The following is a 16,136-nucleotide window of genomic DNA, read 5'->3' on the forward strand; positions in this document are numbered from 1 at the left end:
TATATTTTTTTTTAAAAAATGCATCTAGTCTGGTTATATGTCCTGCAGGATATCAATATGAAGGATGGTATTTAAAATCTCTCGAGGAAATCGAGGATAAGCTCATCACAATTTTCTTGTAATTTTTTTTCTTCACTTCACAAAATGCCATCCTCATTATAATTAAGGTTCCATTAGTTAGAAGTTAACCACTTCTTTAAAAATATGTTCTGGTTTCTGATTTTGTCCTGTTATATATACCAAAATGACCACAGACTCAGATAGAGAAAAAAAAAAGCATTTGGTTTTATTGAACAGAAGCAGAGAGATAATTTTGAGTTATTTTTTTGAGCAAAAATAGCTTTCAAAAAAACATTCTGACACAATCTGGTCGTACCAACCAACCCTCCCCACCCCGCCTTCCATATACATTATTTATATCATATACAAGGTATAATAAATTAATATCTACATGCAACATATAGAAAGGAACGTACACTGTAAAAAATACAATATTTTTCAGCTTATTTTGTTTTTTAAGTTTTTTTTTACAGGTTTTAATTTACATTTTTTACACTTTTTTGTAAACTTTTTTTTCTTTATAAAAATCAGATCACACCACACGCTATCCAAAACATTCACCTCTGCCTACACGAGAAAAAAACACACAAAGCAAGGATCCTAACTTTATTGCCGCTTCGTTTCAACCACAGCATTGCCTTCACATTATTAATACAGACTAAATGACTTCTTTTGCTTACTTTGCATATATTTGAAGGAACTAAAGTAAAGCAACCATAAAGTCTGTGCTTTAAAGGGGGGGGGGGGCAGGGGGAAGGAAAGGCAAGCAATTAAATGTAATGACAACCGTTTTTTATCAACTTCACATTTATCAAAACTTCTCCATTATCAACTGCCTTTCCACTAACAATTTTCACTTAAGCATGCAAAAGTTAATGATTATAAGATTTACTTAGTAACAATGTAAAAGAAATAAGCTAATGGGAAGGACCGTGGAAGTACTGAAATCCAGTACTTTCTAAATTTTAATATGTTTTTTTTTAAAAAAAACAGTAAGACTAAGGTTTCGTAAAAACATTTCGTTTCCTAATTTGAGGATTTGAAAGCTCATCTTTAGAAATCTTAACACTAAAATATGCTTCAGCACATCGATGTGGATTGGTTTTGCGTTTTTCAAAAAAAAAACAAAGCAGCTTATTTATTTCTACCCCCCCAAAAAACAAAGAAAAAAAAAACAGCATTTGTGATTAAAACAAGTCTCCTGAAACGGTAGTATCTCTCCAGGAATACTTTCTTTAAAAGAATACGTAACAAACAAACAAACAAAAACACATTATTTAAAACCTTTCCAGAAAAGAAATTCATATACGTTCTCTGCAATTTCCTCTAGCCACCGAATCGGTCACTGCTAAGATTCAACCTATTTTTCAGCAGAGGATTCCAGCCCATGGCAAGCCCTCTTGTGATCTGGGTGGCAAATCTGTGCTCCTGTGATCGTTTCTCGACCAAAGGTTTGAAATGGTTCATTTGATCCCTCGTGCCACATCAGACTTACCATCATATAAAGGTAAAAAAAAGCACAATATGCATTTTGAGTAACTCCATGAGATCTTGTACCAAAAGTACAAGGAATGCTAAGATCATTTCCCAACCGGAGCACGTTCCGGCAGGCGTTGATTTCGACCCCCAGAATTCTCAGCTGCAACAACTGTGGTTGAGGGGGAAGGGAGGGGGGGGGGTCTGGCGATTCTGGGGGTGAAAGCCAGCCCTTGGAAGGCACCCTAGTTGGGAGAGGGCTGGTTCAGATACTTATTGCCTAAAAATACTACGATGCGTTTTAAGAGCTCAGACTAGCACACGGAATCGAAGGAAAGAGCCTGCCACTTTGATTTTGGTTTGAGGTCAAAAAAGAAGGTGCCCCCTCCGTCGCTCAGAGGGGAACTGCTGAGGCTTTCTTCTCCGCAGCTCATGTCTTCGCAAGAGTCCTCACTGCGAAAGGAAACGATGAAGGTCATTAGCAATCGCAAAGAAAGGTAGAAAAAAAGAGTAACCGAGTGTGTGGTACAGGCGGTCGTCGACTTAAGAGCCGTTCGCTTTCAGTTACAACGGCACTGAAAAAAAGTGACTTATGACCATTTTGGTCATAAGTCACGATGAGTCGCGGTGGTGCAGTGGTTAGAGTGCAGTACCGCAGGCTACTTCTGCTGACTGCTGGCTGCCTGCAATTTGACAGTTCAAATCTCACCAGGCTCAAAGTTGACTCAGCCTTCCATCCTTCCGAGGTGGGTCAAATGAGGACCCAGATTGTTGGGGGCAAGAGGCTGACTCTGTAAACCGCTTAGAGAGGGCTGTAAAGCACTGTGAAGTGGTATATAAGTCTAAATGCTATTGCTATTTTTCACATTTATGACTGTTGCCCCATGGTCACATAATTAACACTGGGATGCTTGACAACTGACTCATATTTATGATAATTTGCAGGGTCCCAGGGACCATGCGATCACATTTCGCGACCTGAAAAGTGAAGTCAAGGGGGGAAACCAGATTCACTTAACAACCATGCTACTTGTTTAACAACTGCAGTGATTCACTGAACAACTGTGGCAAGAAAGGTCGTAAGATGGGGCAAAACTCACTTAAGAAATGTCTCACTTAGCAACAGAAATGTTGGGCTCCATTGTGGCCGTAAGTTGAGAACTACCGGCATTCATCACATATTAATCTCTTCGGAGTCAGCCAAGTTGCTCTACCTTCTCTTCCTTACCAAAATATTTTTATTAAATATGCTCAATTTTCTAGCAAATTCTGCACCTAACCATATTGGTTAGGAATTGGCTTTGCAAGCTTCAGGATTTTAAGCATAAAAGTAAAAACAGTTCTGATAACCAACCTTACATAAAAATCACAGGTTAGTTTCCCTTAATATTTTATTTATGTATATTTCATATTTTTAACCACCCATCTCCCTCGGATATTCAGTGAGATGCTGGTAAATCTAAAATCTCAAGGAACATTCTTTCCCCTTTGGTGGGAGCATGATAAACGTTTCTTGAGTTGGATTTGTTACATGCATTTAATGGCCCAAAACTTAAAATTGTAAATGGGGGAAAAAAAAACACTGAGTTTCTACATCTAGCTGCCAAATTAGTTATTGCTAAACAACGGAACTCTTCAGATAGTATCTTAGCAGATAAGGAGGTAATGTTTAGCTTTGTATGAAAAAGCCTTTGATAAAATCCACTGTATGACATAGTGAATTGCTGTTTTACAAGGAATTGTGAGAGTTCATTATATATAGGAGATAAGCATCCAGGCAACAGCTTGTATCAAAAATTAGGTGCACTTTAAAATGTACCAGCCCTAGTCATCTTTTGAAATTAGGTAGACAGACAGACAGACAAGCAAGAGCGAAATCATGGAAGAAGATAATTGCCAATGATTTCCATGCTTTGCCTAGAAAACAACACGGGCATCTTCATGTTGTAATCATCTGCACAATGCAAGGGAGACTTAATGTAAGTTTTGAAATAGGATCCTTTGAAATACCAGGTAATGTAATTTAAAGGATGGCTGTCCACTCCATTAGACTTTAGGCAGCTGACAACATTCTACTGCTATTAAGAAAGGGCCGTGAGAATTCAGCAGTGCTGATAATTATCTTATCCCACTTCAGTCTCATTAGCTCAACTGTGTACTTAACTACTCATCTCATTATCACTGACAAAAAGGAATCTCAGGAAGATGACTTCACTGGATAACAAGAGAAATCAGCTTCCCCTCGGCCAATCTGCATGCCATCTTATTTTAAAGTATTGGGGGGGAGGAGGGGGAAATGAAAGACAGCATGTTAATCAATGATCCACGGAAGAACTAATTGCTGTGGTCTTGGAAAAACCAACTCACAATTAGCTACTCCTTGCAAACATGGGATTTAGCTCAAAGTACATACGCAGCGTTAAACAATCTGAGAAGTTTGTTAGAAGGATGGAAAAGCCATTCTATTCCAATGGGAATAAAAAGCTTCTCAAAATAAAACTGTTTATTCTACTTTACTCTATTAGGCCCTCTCTAAATATACTGTACACCCCATCTTCTCCAGCAAAGTGGATGTAATCTAACTCTTCTCAGAGGCATCAAATGGAGGAAGGTTGGTTTATTCTGACCAATAACTGTTACCAAAAATGCCCATTGCTTATTTTTCCAAGTGAAGGCTTTTTAAATGTGATTTTGTGAGTGCTAACGCTGAGTCATGGGTCTCTCTGTCCATGCCACAGAAACACAGACATAACCATCAAAACTGAAAGGTGACAAATTTATCCTTCACTCTTAAATACAGGTCATTTTATTTTTCTAAATGCCAGCACAGGGAATGCTAGTTGATGGGCCATCTATCTGTCCTTCACGCATTTACATTATTGAAAAAAAGTTACAGGTAGTTACTTGAAGCGACTACATACAGTTGGCTAATAACAGAGAAAGGCCCAAGAGCAGAGGTCTTCAAACTTGGCAGATTTAAGACTTGTGGACTTCAACTCCCAGAATTCTCCAGCCAGCATAGCATAGCATAGCTGGCTGACGAATTCTGAAAGTTGAAGTCCACAAGTCCTAAAGCTGCCAAGTTTGAAGACCTCTGCCCAAGAGCGTTTACCTACCTCTCGCTTTCATCAAAGCATCCGGCCTCTGGAATTGTGGGCAACTCAGGAACACTATAGTAGCTGTTTTGAAGATTCTGGGCAGTGCGTCTTGAAACAATCCAGACTAGTTTCTTATGATCTGGCTTGCAACAGGCGGGGGAAGCATAATCTGCTAAGCATTTTGAGACCAGCTCTCTCCAATACAGTAAGTCACTGTCACTTATCTGGGGGAGGAAAAAAAAAGGTTCACATTTTTTTTTTTAAAAAAAGTTCTTTCACAAAACAACTACAGCTGCCATTCTTTTCACATTAAGTTGATTATAAACCAAGATGTACACATCCAGTATCGATCTATATCAAGGGTGTCAAACTCAAGGCCCGTGGGCAGAATCCGGCTTGCGGGGCAGCCGTGGAAACGGTGAAGGACCAGCCCGCAGTGCCTCTGCCAGCGAAAACACCCTACCCCCCCCCCCTACCCCCGGCTCCATTTTCGCTGGCAGAGGGCTTCAGGAACTCACCCAGGCTGAAAACTGGGCTGGCAGAGGGCTTCAGGATGCCGAAGAGAGCAAGGAAGGAAAAAGAAGGAAAGAGGGGAAGGAAGAAGAAAGGAGAAGGAAGAAGGAAGGAAAGTTCTGCCTTAGCACTTGGCTACCAGCAGACAGCAAGGCTCCTCTGGAGGACAAGAGTTTGGTGCTGTCCCTGGTTTCACCTTCCTCCACTGGGGACAATGGATCTTCCCAGCTCCGCCTGGACCATCACAGGTGCCCCCAACACAAGTGATGTTGAGCTGGCCACCACCCCCCCAGGTCAAACCCAATCCTGATGCGGTCTTCAATGAAATTGAGTTTGACACCCCTGATCTATATAGCTCAGCCTATAAACCAGCTGGTTCACATAACCACGGGTGCTCCATTGCTGGAGGTTTTCAAGATTGGACAACCATTTGTCTGAGGTACTAGAAGGACTCCTGCCTTAGGCAGGAGGTTGAACTAGATGATTTCCAAGGTCCCTTCCAACTAAACGATTCTATGAACTCAAATCACATTTGTCCCAAGGAAATTCCCTGGCTTTGACAGAGCCCACATACAGGTAGTCCTCAACTTACAACAGTTCGTTTAGTGACCATTCAAAGTCACAACGGCGCTGAAAAAAAGTGACTTATGACTGTTTTTCACATATAGATCACTGCAGCATCCCCATGGTGACGTTATCAAAATCCGAACGCTTGGCAACTGACTCGAATTTATGACGGTTGCAGGGTCACCTTTTGCAACCTTCTGGCAAGCAAATAGAGAAGCCAGATTCACTTAACAACCGTGTCACCAACTTAACAACTGCAGTGATTCACTTAACCCAAGAAGTCATAAAATAGGGCAAAAATTCACTTAACAAATGTCGCACTTAGCAACAGAACTTTTGGGCTCAATGGCAGTCGCTAAATTGAGGACTACCTGTACATGTGAGACTGAGTGGAAATGCAGTCTGAATGATGTGTTGAGGAAATAACATCCATGTGATACGATGCAACTTTTAGCATAACACAGGGGCGTCAAAAGTCGATTTCATTGAGGGCCGCAGCTGGGTTGTCTTTGACCTCAGAGGTCAGAGGTGTGCGTGTGCGCGGCTGGGGTGGGAGTGGCCATGATGGGCATGTGACACAGGCTCAATATTTTCCAGGCAGAAAAGCTATGTACACTATTGTATTTTTATTATTCAACTAGTAATAAAATACAATAGCATAAATAACATGATAATACAAGATCTATTCCAGGATAGTAAATAGAAATTCGGCCAGCAGAGTGCTGCAGGAACATTCACTTTCCCAAGGTGAATGGGAAAAAGTTTATCTTCTATAAATAGATCAGGAATTATTTAAACTCCGGGAAGACGCAATTTCTTCCCAATAATCCACGTTCAAAATGGGAGGGGTGTTTTCCCCTATACAGTTTAAATAATAAACATTATTTTTGAATCAACTCTATTATTTTCCCCCCAAAAGGCCGTACACAGGATGGCTGGACCAAGGGTAAATGAATGCTGCTCTCTTACCTTCGACTGCTTCTGAACGTACAGAAGAATCTCAAACAACTCAATGGATTTCAGAGTCTGGACTTCCAGAGAGAGAAGGCACAGGGCCAAAATGGAGGGCTGAAGGGACAAAAATACACATTCGGCTCAGGAATTTAGTCACTGACCCTCAACTTTCGCATTGTGAGCAGTTTATTTCAAACTTACTTTTGCTTTTGAAAAAACAAGTCGGCAGTTACAAGCTTTAAGTTGTGCTTCCAGTTTGTCGAGATTCAACAGCTCTTTCCTGTAAAGGGTCACAATAGCAAAATGTTACTGCTGGATGCACATGTTGCATTGTGACTGAGTTTGCATAACTCATTAAATCAGAAACTACTAAATCAAATTATGTCCTAGTAAATCTGAAAATGCATCCAGCAGTAGCAGCAATTTGTTCTCCAAATAAAACATGACAAGATGCCGAGATACAACCATATTGATTTCTCTCATTGTACACGAAGCATACAGAAACTACAGCAAAGATTGGAAAGGAAGAAATCAAGAATGTTAACAAGGATACAGGTAGTCCTCAACTTACTTACACTAAGTGTAAGTTACAACAGACCCTGAAAATGGGACTTATGAGCCAGATTCAAAGTTCTAATTTCAGCCTCCCCATGAGTCACGTGACTGCGTTCTGGGTGCTCGGCAACAGGCTCACATTTACAACAGTTTGTAGCACCCTATGGTCAAATTATCACTTTTCCCTGGAAACTGGCATTTACATCTGGCTAAAACCACTCCACAGTGAACAATGTGTTCACTTTGCAGCGTTCCCTTCATGGCCATGTTGTTTGCTTAACGACTGCTGCAAAAATGTTTGTAAAGTTGGGCGCCATTACAAGCTCAGCGCTGACCATGACAGTTTATGAGCAAAATTTTGGCTCAATTACAGTCATAAATCAAGGACTGTCTGTACTGTATGCTTTAATCTTTTTTTTAAAACTGGAAATGAAGGTATTAAACTGAGCCAACGGTACCTTTCTGAGGTATGGCAGAGTACAATAGTATGGTATAAGTGCAAAAAAGTTAAGGCAGTAGTTGCTTTGAAGTCAAAGTGCAGTTTTTCTGATATTATTTTTTCCATACGCTTGAGATCAGAAACGGTGCATTTGCATTGGCTAATTCGGATGACATCATGCAGAGATGGGATGTTGCCTTCCTCCTCAACCTGTTGAGCAGCCAGCTGGAAACAACAGACTCCAATGCAGGATAAATGCTTAGGTTTCACCTAAGTCAAAGGAAAACAACCTTATGAATAACCAGCTACTCAACAATGTTAATTTTTTAAAAATGTTGCAAGTCTATTTATTTCCACAGACCACAAGACTGTTTCAATTTTACTTCTCAGAGTGATAAGATGTATTAAATGAGAAAGCCTGCGATACTCTTAAATCCACTCAACGTTCCACTAATAATGGATATTTCTCAGAATTTCAGCCACTGTTCATGTGGCCTTACTGGAGGCTCATACATAAATATATAATTGGCACGATAAAAAATGGCACATAACTGAGGTTCAGACTGAAGAAAAATTAAGAGACAAAGAAAAGGAAACTATGAAAATGCATTTTAAAGATGACATACTTTTAATATATAACATATTCTGAATAGTTTATATGATAGTCTAACTGCCTAGAGATAAACTAGATAAGTAGCTTAAGGCCAGAACAAATAGTAAAGGCTGTTTATCTGTCTAGTTAATATAAAACTCTGCAAACTATGATACAGCATTTCCTTTCCCCCATATACCTTCATGAGTGCCAAAAACCTGTCAAGAATGTTGACAGCCAGGACAAAGGTTTCTGTGGCAAATCCAAAGAAATTGACCAAACTCCAGAGATCTTCCACTTTTGCGTTCCTAAGTCTTGGGCATAAGGTGTTTTCATTCTGTAACAAGACAAGCAACATCTTAATGCTAGTGGCAGAATTCTGCATCAAAGGTTTTCATTGGACGATCTATACATTTTGATGAACCAGCGACAGCCAATTACTTGCCAGCAGGATGAGAGAGACATAAAGTAAGATGGCAAACGGTCAAGTCAAAACCAATTCTATCTCAATACAGGTAATTCTCGACTTACAATCGCAATTGACCCCCAAATTTCTATTGCTAAGTTGTTAAGTGAGTTGCACCCCGTTTTATGACCTTTGCCAGAGTTGCTAAGCAAATCGCTGCAGTTGTCAAGTGAACCATGTGGTCATTAAGCAAATCTGGCTTCTCCCATTGACTTTGCTTGTCGGTAGCCGGCTGGGAAGGTTACAAATGGTAATCACATGACCCTGGGATAGTACAACCGCCATAAAGACATGCCAGTTGCCAAGTGACCAAACTTTGATCATGTGACCATGGGGATGCCGCAATGGTTATAAGTGCGAAAAACGGTCCTAGGTCCCTTTTTTCAGTGCCGTTGTAACTCTGAATGACTGCTAAATGAATGGTTATAAGTCGAAGACTACCTGTAACTGTAAATTACCTTTTCAAAGTAGATTTCCTGGAAAAAAACCTATCATTGCTTCTTTCAGAAACAAGGACTGCTTCATTCAATAACTTGGCTAGTCTTGTGAAGAGAAAAACCCATTTTTAATTGGGCTTTTAATTTGGCAGGTACAATTCTCTCAGACAAAGAATCATGATCTCTAACTATATCTGAACCAAGCAAAGAAACACCTGACAAATATGTAATTTCAGCTATATAAATATGTAATTTCAGCTATCTAGTCTGATCACTGACAGTTTTTCAGTAAAACTGTTGGGAAGCAATGCTCCAACAGCTTTAAAAATCAATGGTAACAACCTGCTTAAATATCTATTGTGAAAGGTGGGAAGCCAATATCCAGTACTTATACTAGTTGTATAAGCCATAGTTTATTATGACGAATTAGTACATTTGAATAGATCTATTTTATACAAAGCAAGCAAACTGCTCTAAACAAATTATTAACATCGACAGCTTCCTGCTCTGACTGCATTCTGGCCACTTCCTCCAGAAATAAGTCATATCAGCTGACGTTCTTCATCACACCCAATTGGCAAACTTCTATCTCCTCACCTCAATAGTGCACTCAATCAGACTTAGCCCCTTTTCCCTGGGTTGGTATTTCCATTCCTGATCCAAATGGAGTTTAAGCTGTTTGAAGAGCCAGCTGCTCATCTGTTCTTCTGCTTCAATGTTCTTCATCTAGGAAAAAGGAAATAAGTTTTCAGGGTGGTAGGTACTAAATACACAGCCAACATTTTCTGAGGTGTCTATTTTTGATCCATCTGTGGTGCCTCCCAGTCATTGTGGAATCAGGAGGTGCAATGGTGGGTTGCCCCCAGTTCAGAGGTTCTATAGAACCGGTAGTAAAACCAGCGGGAGGCTCCGCCCACCGACATCATCAAGAAACTTTTGTGCATGCGCAGAAGCGTGCGTGGCCCCGTTGCGAACCAATAGTAAAGCTAAGTAGAACCCACCCGAGGAGGTGTTACAAATGCGAAAAATCAATCAAATGAATCTCCATATTGGTTGGAAGTCTGCTTTTGCTTCAACAAGACTTATTTTAGAGCACCAAAGCACAGAATAGAACTGCAATGCTAAATGCCAATGATAGATATAGGATTTCAAAGTCACTAGAATTCTTACCCCAAGGGAGCCAGGCAGTAAAAGACAGGGGTATTCCTTTAACACCCTGATTTAATCATTTCTCCGATCATCCCATCAGTCCAACTACTTTTTTTGAATAATAAAACCATCCAATGGGGAAAGAAGAGAAAGGGTAAGACACAAAACCGAATGTTCTCTCTTGCTTAAAGGACTAGGAAAAGCTTTTATTTTGCCCACAGTTCACCGCAGAGTTAACAAAGAGGATGTTGAGGGAGGGGGAAGCATAGGAGGGCTTTGTCACGTACACACCGAGACAATAACTTCCAAGTAACTGTAGGGGGCGGCAAAAGAACACAGAGATTTCCCAGTCCTTGTACACTTATTTATACACCAAATAAAGAGAGCTCAGTTTTGAGCAGATAGACATCTTCTTCAGTTAGCATTTTAACAGCCTCTCCTAAGGTTTAAGGGTCCACATATTTCAGATTCTACCCAGCTGACTTTTTACCGAGATATTGGACAAGTAGTCTGAAACATTTTCTGTGGTGTCTCAATCAGTCTCTTTCTCACACACAAAGGTAAATACGATTTTCAGTTGGAGTTATAAATGCAGTTTGTTTCCATTTTGCCCTAACAACAACCTTGAGCACAGATTCTGTATAAACAGAAAGAAAGGCCTACAATTCTTTTTTTTTGTTTGAGGCGATCTCTCCCCTGGCTCTGCCCTCAGGAACAGGACATAAAAGGATTTTAACTGAAAGCATAGGGGAGTCCACATATATGCTACCTACACAGTCGATCGTATTATATACAACAATGATCCTTAAATCAATACTTCTACAATCTCCTAATACAGAATTTCTTTGACTTTGCTTTCTCCTTTGAAATACCAAAACATACTTCCTTTGTATGAATGCTGCCAGAACAATCTAATACTCTCTTTTCAATAAATACTTCAACTTTAGTTCTGGTTACCCCAAGCGACCAACCGTAACCCCTGTTTACATTTTCCTTTCCTTTTGGGACTCTCATCCCTAAATCCTCCCCAACCAATCCTCCCCTCTCCATTTTAAGAACTGGAAAACCACTATGAAAGAGCTCCCAAATGTTGTTTATTATTGTTGTGTTCACACCAATTCAAGTCTTCCTAATTACATACACAAATAAGCCTCTGCCATAGCTTTTTTTTTTCTCTCTCTGCCTTCCTTACCTTGGATTCTCTCCAGGGCAGTGTCATTGCTTCTAATGCCTCCCCTTCCCTGCTACCCGAAATCAATGCAAAATTCAGATTACAAGCCCCTCCCCCTTACAGCTAAACAATACCCCAAGAGCCATCTGGCAGTCTGGCTCCCTAGATCACCCTTTCCCAATCTCACACCCATCAGACAATGCCCCCACCTTATCTAACCAGCACAACCAATCACCAAACTGGACAAAGATGGTCACTTCACATCCCAAAGAAGACCAGGTTGGGAAAAGCAGCTTATTCCTTTAAATGGTAATGGTGGGCAGTAACAGGCATTCAAAAACAAATTTAAAAGTTTTAAATTGACATCTTAAGAGTCGTGGGGGGGGGGGGGAGGAGGAGAATCAGATTTAGTTCAGGTAGTCCTCGACTTACAACCACAACTGAGCCCAAAATTTCTGTTGCTAAGTGGAAACATTGTTAAATGAGCTTGCCTCATTTTACGACCTTTCTTGGTGGAGCTATTAAGTGAATCACTGCAGTTAAATTAGTCACATGGTGGTTAACCGAATCTGGCTTCCCAATCAACTTTGCTTGTCAGAAGGCCACAAAAGGTGATCACATGATCTCAGGGCCCTGCAACCGTCATAAATACGAGTCGGTTGCCAAGCTTCTGAATTTTGATCATGTGACCTAGGGGTTGCTGCAACGGTTGTAAGTGTGAAAAACGGTCATAAGCCTCTTTTTTCAGTGCCGTTGTCACTTTGAACGGTCACTTAATGAACTCTTGTAAGTAGAGGTCTACCTGCAATGCAAACTGGCCAGGATGTTTCCTCTTCCTTTTGTGTGTGTGTGTGTGTGTGTGTGTGTGTGAGGAGGGGGGATTTGATTTCTTTACATCCCCAGGTCATCCCCAACTTCCATATACAGGTAGCCCTCGACTTATGACCACAATGGTGTCCAACATTCCTGTCGTTAAGTGAGACATTTGTTGGATTCCGCTCCCCCGCTTTACAAACCTTTCTTCCCACAGTTGTTAAGCGAGTCACTGCCAGCTGTTAAGTTCGTAACAAGGCTGTTAAGTGAATCCGGCTTCCCCCATCGACTTCACTTGTCAATAGGGGATCACATAACCCCGGGACACTGCAACTGTCATAAACGTGAGTCGGTTGCCAAGTGTCCTGAATTTGGATCACGTGTCCATGGGGTTGCTGCACTGGTCGTAAGTGTGGAAAACGGTCCTACGTCACTTTTTTCAGGGCCGTCGTAACTTTGAACCGTCACTAAATGAACTGTTGTACGTCGAGGACTACCTACAATACAAACCGGCCAGGATGTTTCCTCTTCCCTTTCCCCCCCCCCCCCCGTGTGTGTGTGTGTGTGTGTGTGTGTGTGTTCTACATCCAGATCCTCCCCGGCTTCCATACACCCTGCCTTGTGGGGGGGGAATCCCCCCCATCATTTTTAAAGGATCCCTGGTCAAAAGTAGTTTTTTTGGGGTGGGGGGGAGATCCACGGACGGATGCCTCCATCGCCATTAAACAAAGCTTTCCTAATTTCCACAGGGAGACACCCACCCACCCCTAGATCTGAAAAGGGGCTCCCTTCGAGGAGCCCCGCCTCCCTCGACAAAGGAGATTGCGCGCATGCGCAGAGAGACCCCCTTCCTTTCCCCCCCCCACCCTCAACCACAAATTGACAAGCGATTCGCAGCTTGACAGGCTCCCCTCCCCCCCCCCGGGTTTATTTCTAACAGAGGACCGTTTTTAATCGACGTTGAGCGAGCGAGGGGAGAATACCGACCTGTCCTTTCAAAGAAAATAATAATTTTTTTTGGTCTCTCAAAAGACAAATTTCCCCGCCCCCCGGTGGGTTTTTCCTCAGCGTAGGTCGGATTTACCTCTCCGCGGCGGCGGCGGGTCTCCCTTCTTGGAGGTCGGAAGGGCCGGAGGAGGCAGATCGGGGGCTGAAGCGAAGGGAGGCGACCGCTCCACTCCGCCGCTGCCGCAGCAACGAGCACCAGAGCCGCAGCAGCGCCTCGTCGCTACCGACCCAGCGGCCCCGCATTCAGCCCCCGACGCCCTTTCGCCCTCCAGTCCCAGGTTCTTTCCCCCGCCGGGAGTCAGCGTACGAACTCCACCATGGCTCTTCCTTCCTTCAGCCCCGGACGCCGTTCTGGGAGAGAACCAGTCAGAGGCGCCTCAGAGCCGCTTCAAAATGGAGTCCGCCCTCCCTCCCAGGTCCGGCGGCTCCGCCCCTTTCCGTCACGTGACCCGCCGCTTTTGTTTTGCTCGCCTTTCCTGTCTCCCTTTTTTTTTTTTTTTAAAGGCGGAGGGATCTACATCCCAGTGATAGGACTCTCTTACCTCCCCCCCCAAAAAAGGGAGGGAAATAAAAGATTTTTTAAAAAAAAATAAAAGAAAAGGGGTCTCCTTTTCTCCTTAGTTTCTGCGGTGGAAGATTTATTAGCGTTTTTCCGTGAATGACCCTTCTCCCCCCCCCCCCCGCAAGGCGGTTTCTTTTGTAGCTTCTCCTGAGGAAAGAGAAGCGGAAGAACACCGTACTTTGTCGAATCACTCCTTTTAAAGGGACGAGATTAACCCAAGATACTTCGGTTTGAAAAGTCCGCCCAAATGCCTGCTCTCTGATTGGCCAGCGGTGGGTGAGCGCGGATTGGATAAAAAAGCGGCCCTGCTTTTCCAGACATTCCTGGTCTCGGTTGTTTTGTTATTCAAAGCAGCGGGATGCTTATTGGCGGACGGTGACGCCAAAGCTCCGTTCTGGGCCAATGAGATTTGCCTCTTATTTCCCGTCTGTTATTTTTACAGCTGCGTCGAACGGGGCGGGGCTTCGCCGTCGGTTGCTCAACTGTCATTTCTGTGAGGGACGCAAAGGCGCCGTGGGGTTTTTTTTTTTTTTTTTTTGGCTCCTCGTTTTAATTTTAGCTTCATTATTAGCCTTTTAATAAAGGCGCTAGCGTTTTATTATGGCGTCCATGTCTCCTTTGGAAGATTGGGAAACCAATTCTTCCTTTTAAACAAAGGCTTTTTTTTTTATAGATAGAGCTAGTCTATTAATAAACTAAATATAAGTAGTCCTCGACTTAACAACACTTCATTTAGTGACCGTTCAAAGTTAGAAGGGCGCTGAAACATGGGACTTATGCTTTTCACAGTTGCAACCTTTGCAGCATCCCCGTGGTCACGTGATCAAAATTAGGATGTTTGGCAACTGGTTCATACTTATTTATTTTTTTATTTTATTTTATTTATATACTGCCCTTCTCCTGAAGGACTCAGGGCGGTGAACAGCCATAATAAAAACAATATACAAAATAGAATTTAAAAGCAGATTAAAATAATTAAATCATAAGCCGAATTTAAACTCTCATTTTAAAACCAATTTTAAAACCAAATTAAAATCATTTATCCCATCAGAGCGGCTTGCTGGAATAACTTATGACCATTGCAGTGTCCCAGTGATCCCCTTTTGCGACCTTCTGGCAAGCAAAGTCCATAGGGAAGCCAGATTCACTTAACAACCGGGTTATTAACATAACCACTGCAATGATTCACTTAATGACTCTGGCGAGAAAGGTCATAAAATGGGGGAAAACTCACTTAACAAATGTCTCACTTAACAACAAAAATCGGGCTCAATGGGGGTCATAAATCGAGGACTACCTGCAATAGGGAATATATTCTGGAAGTCTTGAGTACGCTTGCAGTAATTAAGAAAGATACAAACTCAACTGGGAAAAGGGCTGACATAATTCATAAATTTTATACTTGGTGGAATCTGTATTGATTTCCACACAGGATGGATTTTATTTGTCCTCATCTTATGCCCATTAAGGTTGCTAGAAGTGATGGCTGTTGTGATATGGCCTTATTTAATGACTCCCATCCCCTGCTTTCCCTGATGTGGACGTTAAATGAATGTGGGTTGTTAAGTGGACCATGGGATGCTTCAGACAGGAGAGGCCCAGTGCAGACCCGGGCCTGCCTGCCCTGGGTCTCCATACAACTACAACAGGCAGTCCTTGACTTACAACCACAACTGAGCCCAAAATTTCTGTGGTTAAGTGAAACATTTGTTGAGTTTTGCCCCGCTTTACGACTTTTCTCGCCACCATTGTTAAGTGAAACACTGCAGTTGTTAAGTTAGCCACACGGTTGTGAAGTGAATCTGGCTTCCCCATTGACTTTGCTGGTCAGAAGGTCGCAAAATGGGATCATGTGACCCAGGGAACACTGCAACTGTCATAAATAGGAGTCAGTTGCCAAGCTGCTGAATTTTGATCACATGACCATGGGTTGCTGCAACAGTGTGAAAAACGGTCATAAGTCACTTTTTTCAGGGGGGTTGTAACTTGGAACGGTCACTAAATGAACTGTTGTAAGTCGACTACCTAACCCCATAGCCTTTGGACCTGCCTTCCTCATCCTCCACCCCAGATCCCTACAAGCTGTCCTTCTGCTAGCTTCCTTCAGGGCTTAGGCCTCCTCGCTACCCCCCATCCTCTGTCGTCCAGCTACATTTTGAAGATCTCTAGTCTAAAGCTTTTCAGATGATTATGCAGAGAGCATTAGGGAAGCAGAACAGATTGCTTTGTTGCACAGCTGCATGGCACAAATCCAGAAGTAGCCATCATTTCCCAAG

The 16,136-nt window shown here is 42.2% G+C and overlaps 1 protein-coding gene across 3 annotated transcripts; it reads right to left on the reverse strand.

The window, feature by feature from the left end:
- Window positions 1-261: 261 nt before the first annotated feature.
- On the reverse strand, window positions 262-13,697 carry CCNG2 (cyclin G2). Of its 3 annotated transcripts, none has more exons than XM_070948803.1 (8): window positions 13,375-13,697; window positions 9,755-9,883; window positions 8,454-8,591; window positions 7,682-7,932; window positions 6,870-6,948; window positions 6,684-6,782; window positions 4,653-4,858; window positions 262-1,989 (listed from the first exon to the last, which is right to left on the reverse strand). In XM_070948803.1, exons 2-8 carry the CDS (start codon window positions 9,881-9,883, stop codon window positions 1,851-1,853), a joined length of 1,041 nt encoding a protein of 346 aa, XP_070804904.1. In that variant the 5' UTR covers window positions 13,375-13,697; the 3' UTR covers window positions 262-1,850. The 3 variants fall into 3 exon arrangements, with proteins under 3 accessions (XP_070804904.1, XP_070804905.1, XP_070804907.1); XM_070948804.1 differs by lacking the exon at window positions 13,375-13,697 and adding an exon at window positions 11,499-11,513; XM_070948806.1 differs by lacking the exon at window positions 262-1,989 and having other exon boundaries at window positions 4,649-4,858.
- Window positions 13,698-16,136: the final 2,439 nt, after the last annotated feature.

This window comes from Pituophis catenifer, unplaced genomic scaffold (genome assembly GCF_029215685.1).
Source record: "Pituophis catenifer annectens isolate HBS135680 unplaced genomic scaffold, rPitCat1.0.hap2 SCAF_8, whole genome shotgun sequence".
Lineage (NCBI taxonomy): Eukaryota > Metazoa > Chordata > Lepidosauria > Squamata > Colubridae > Pituophis > Pituophis catenifer.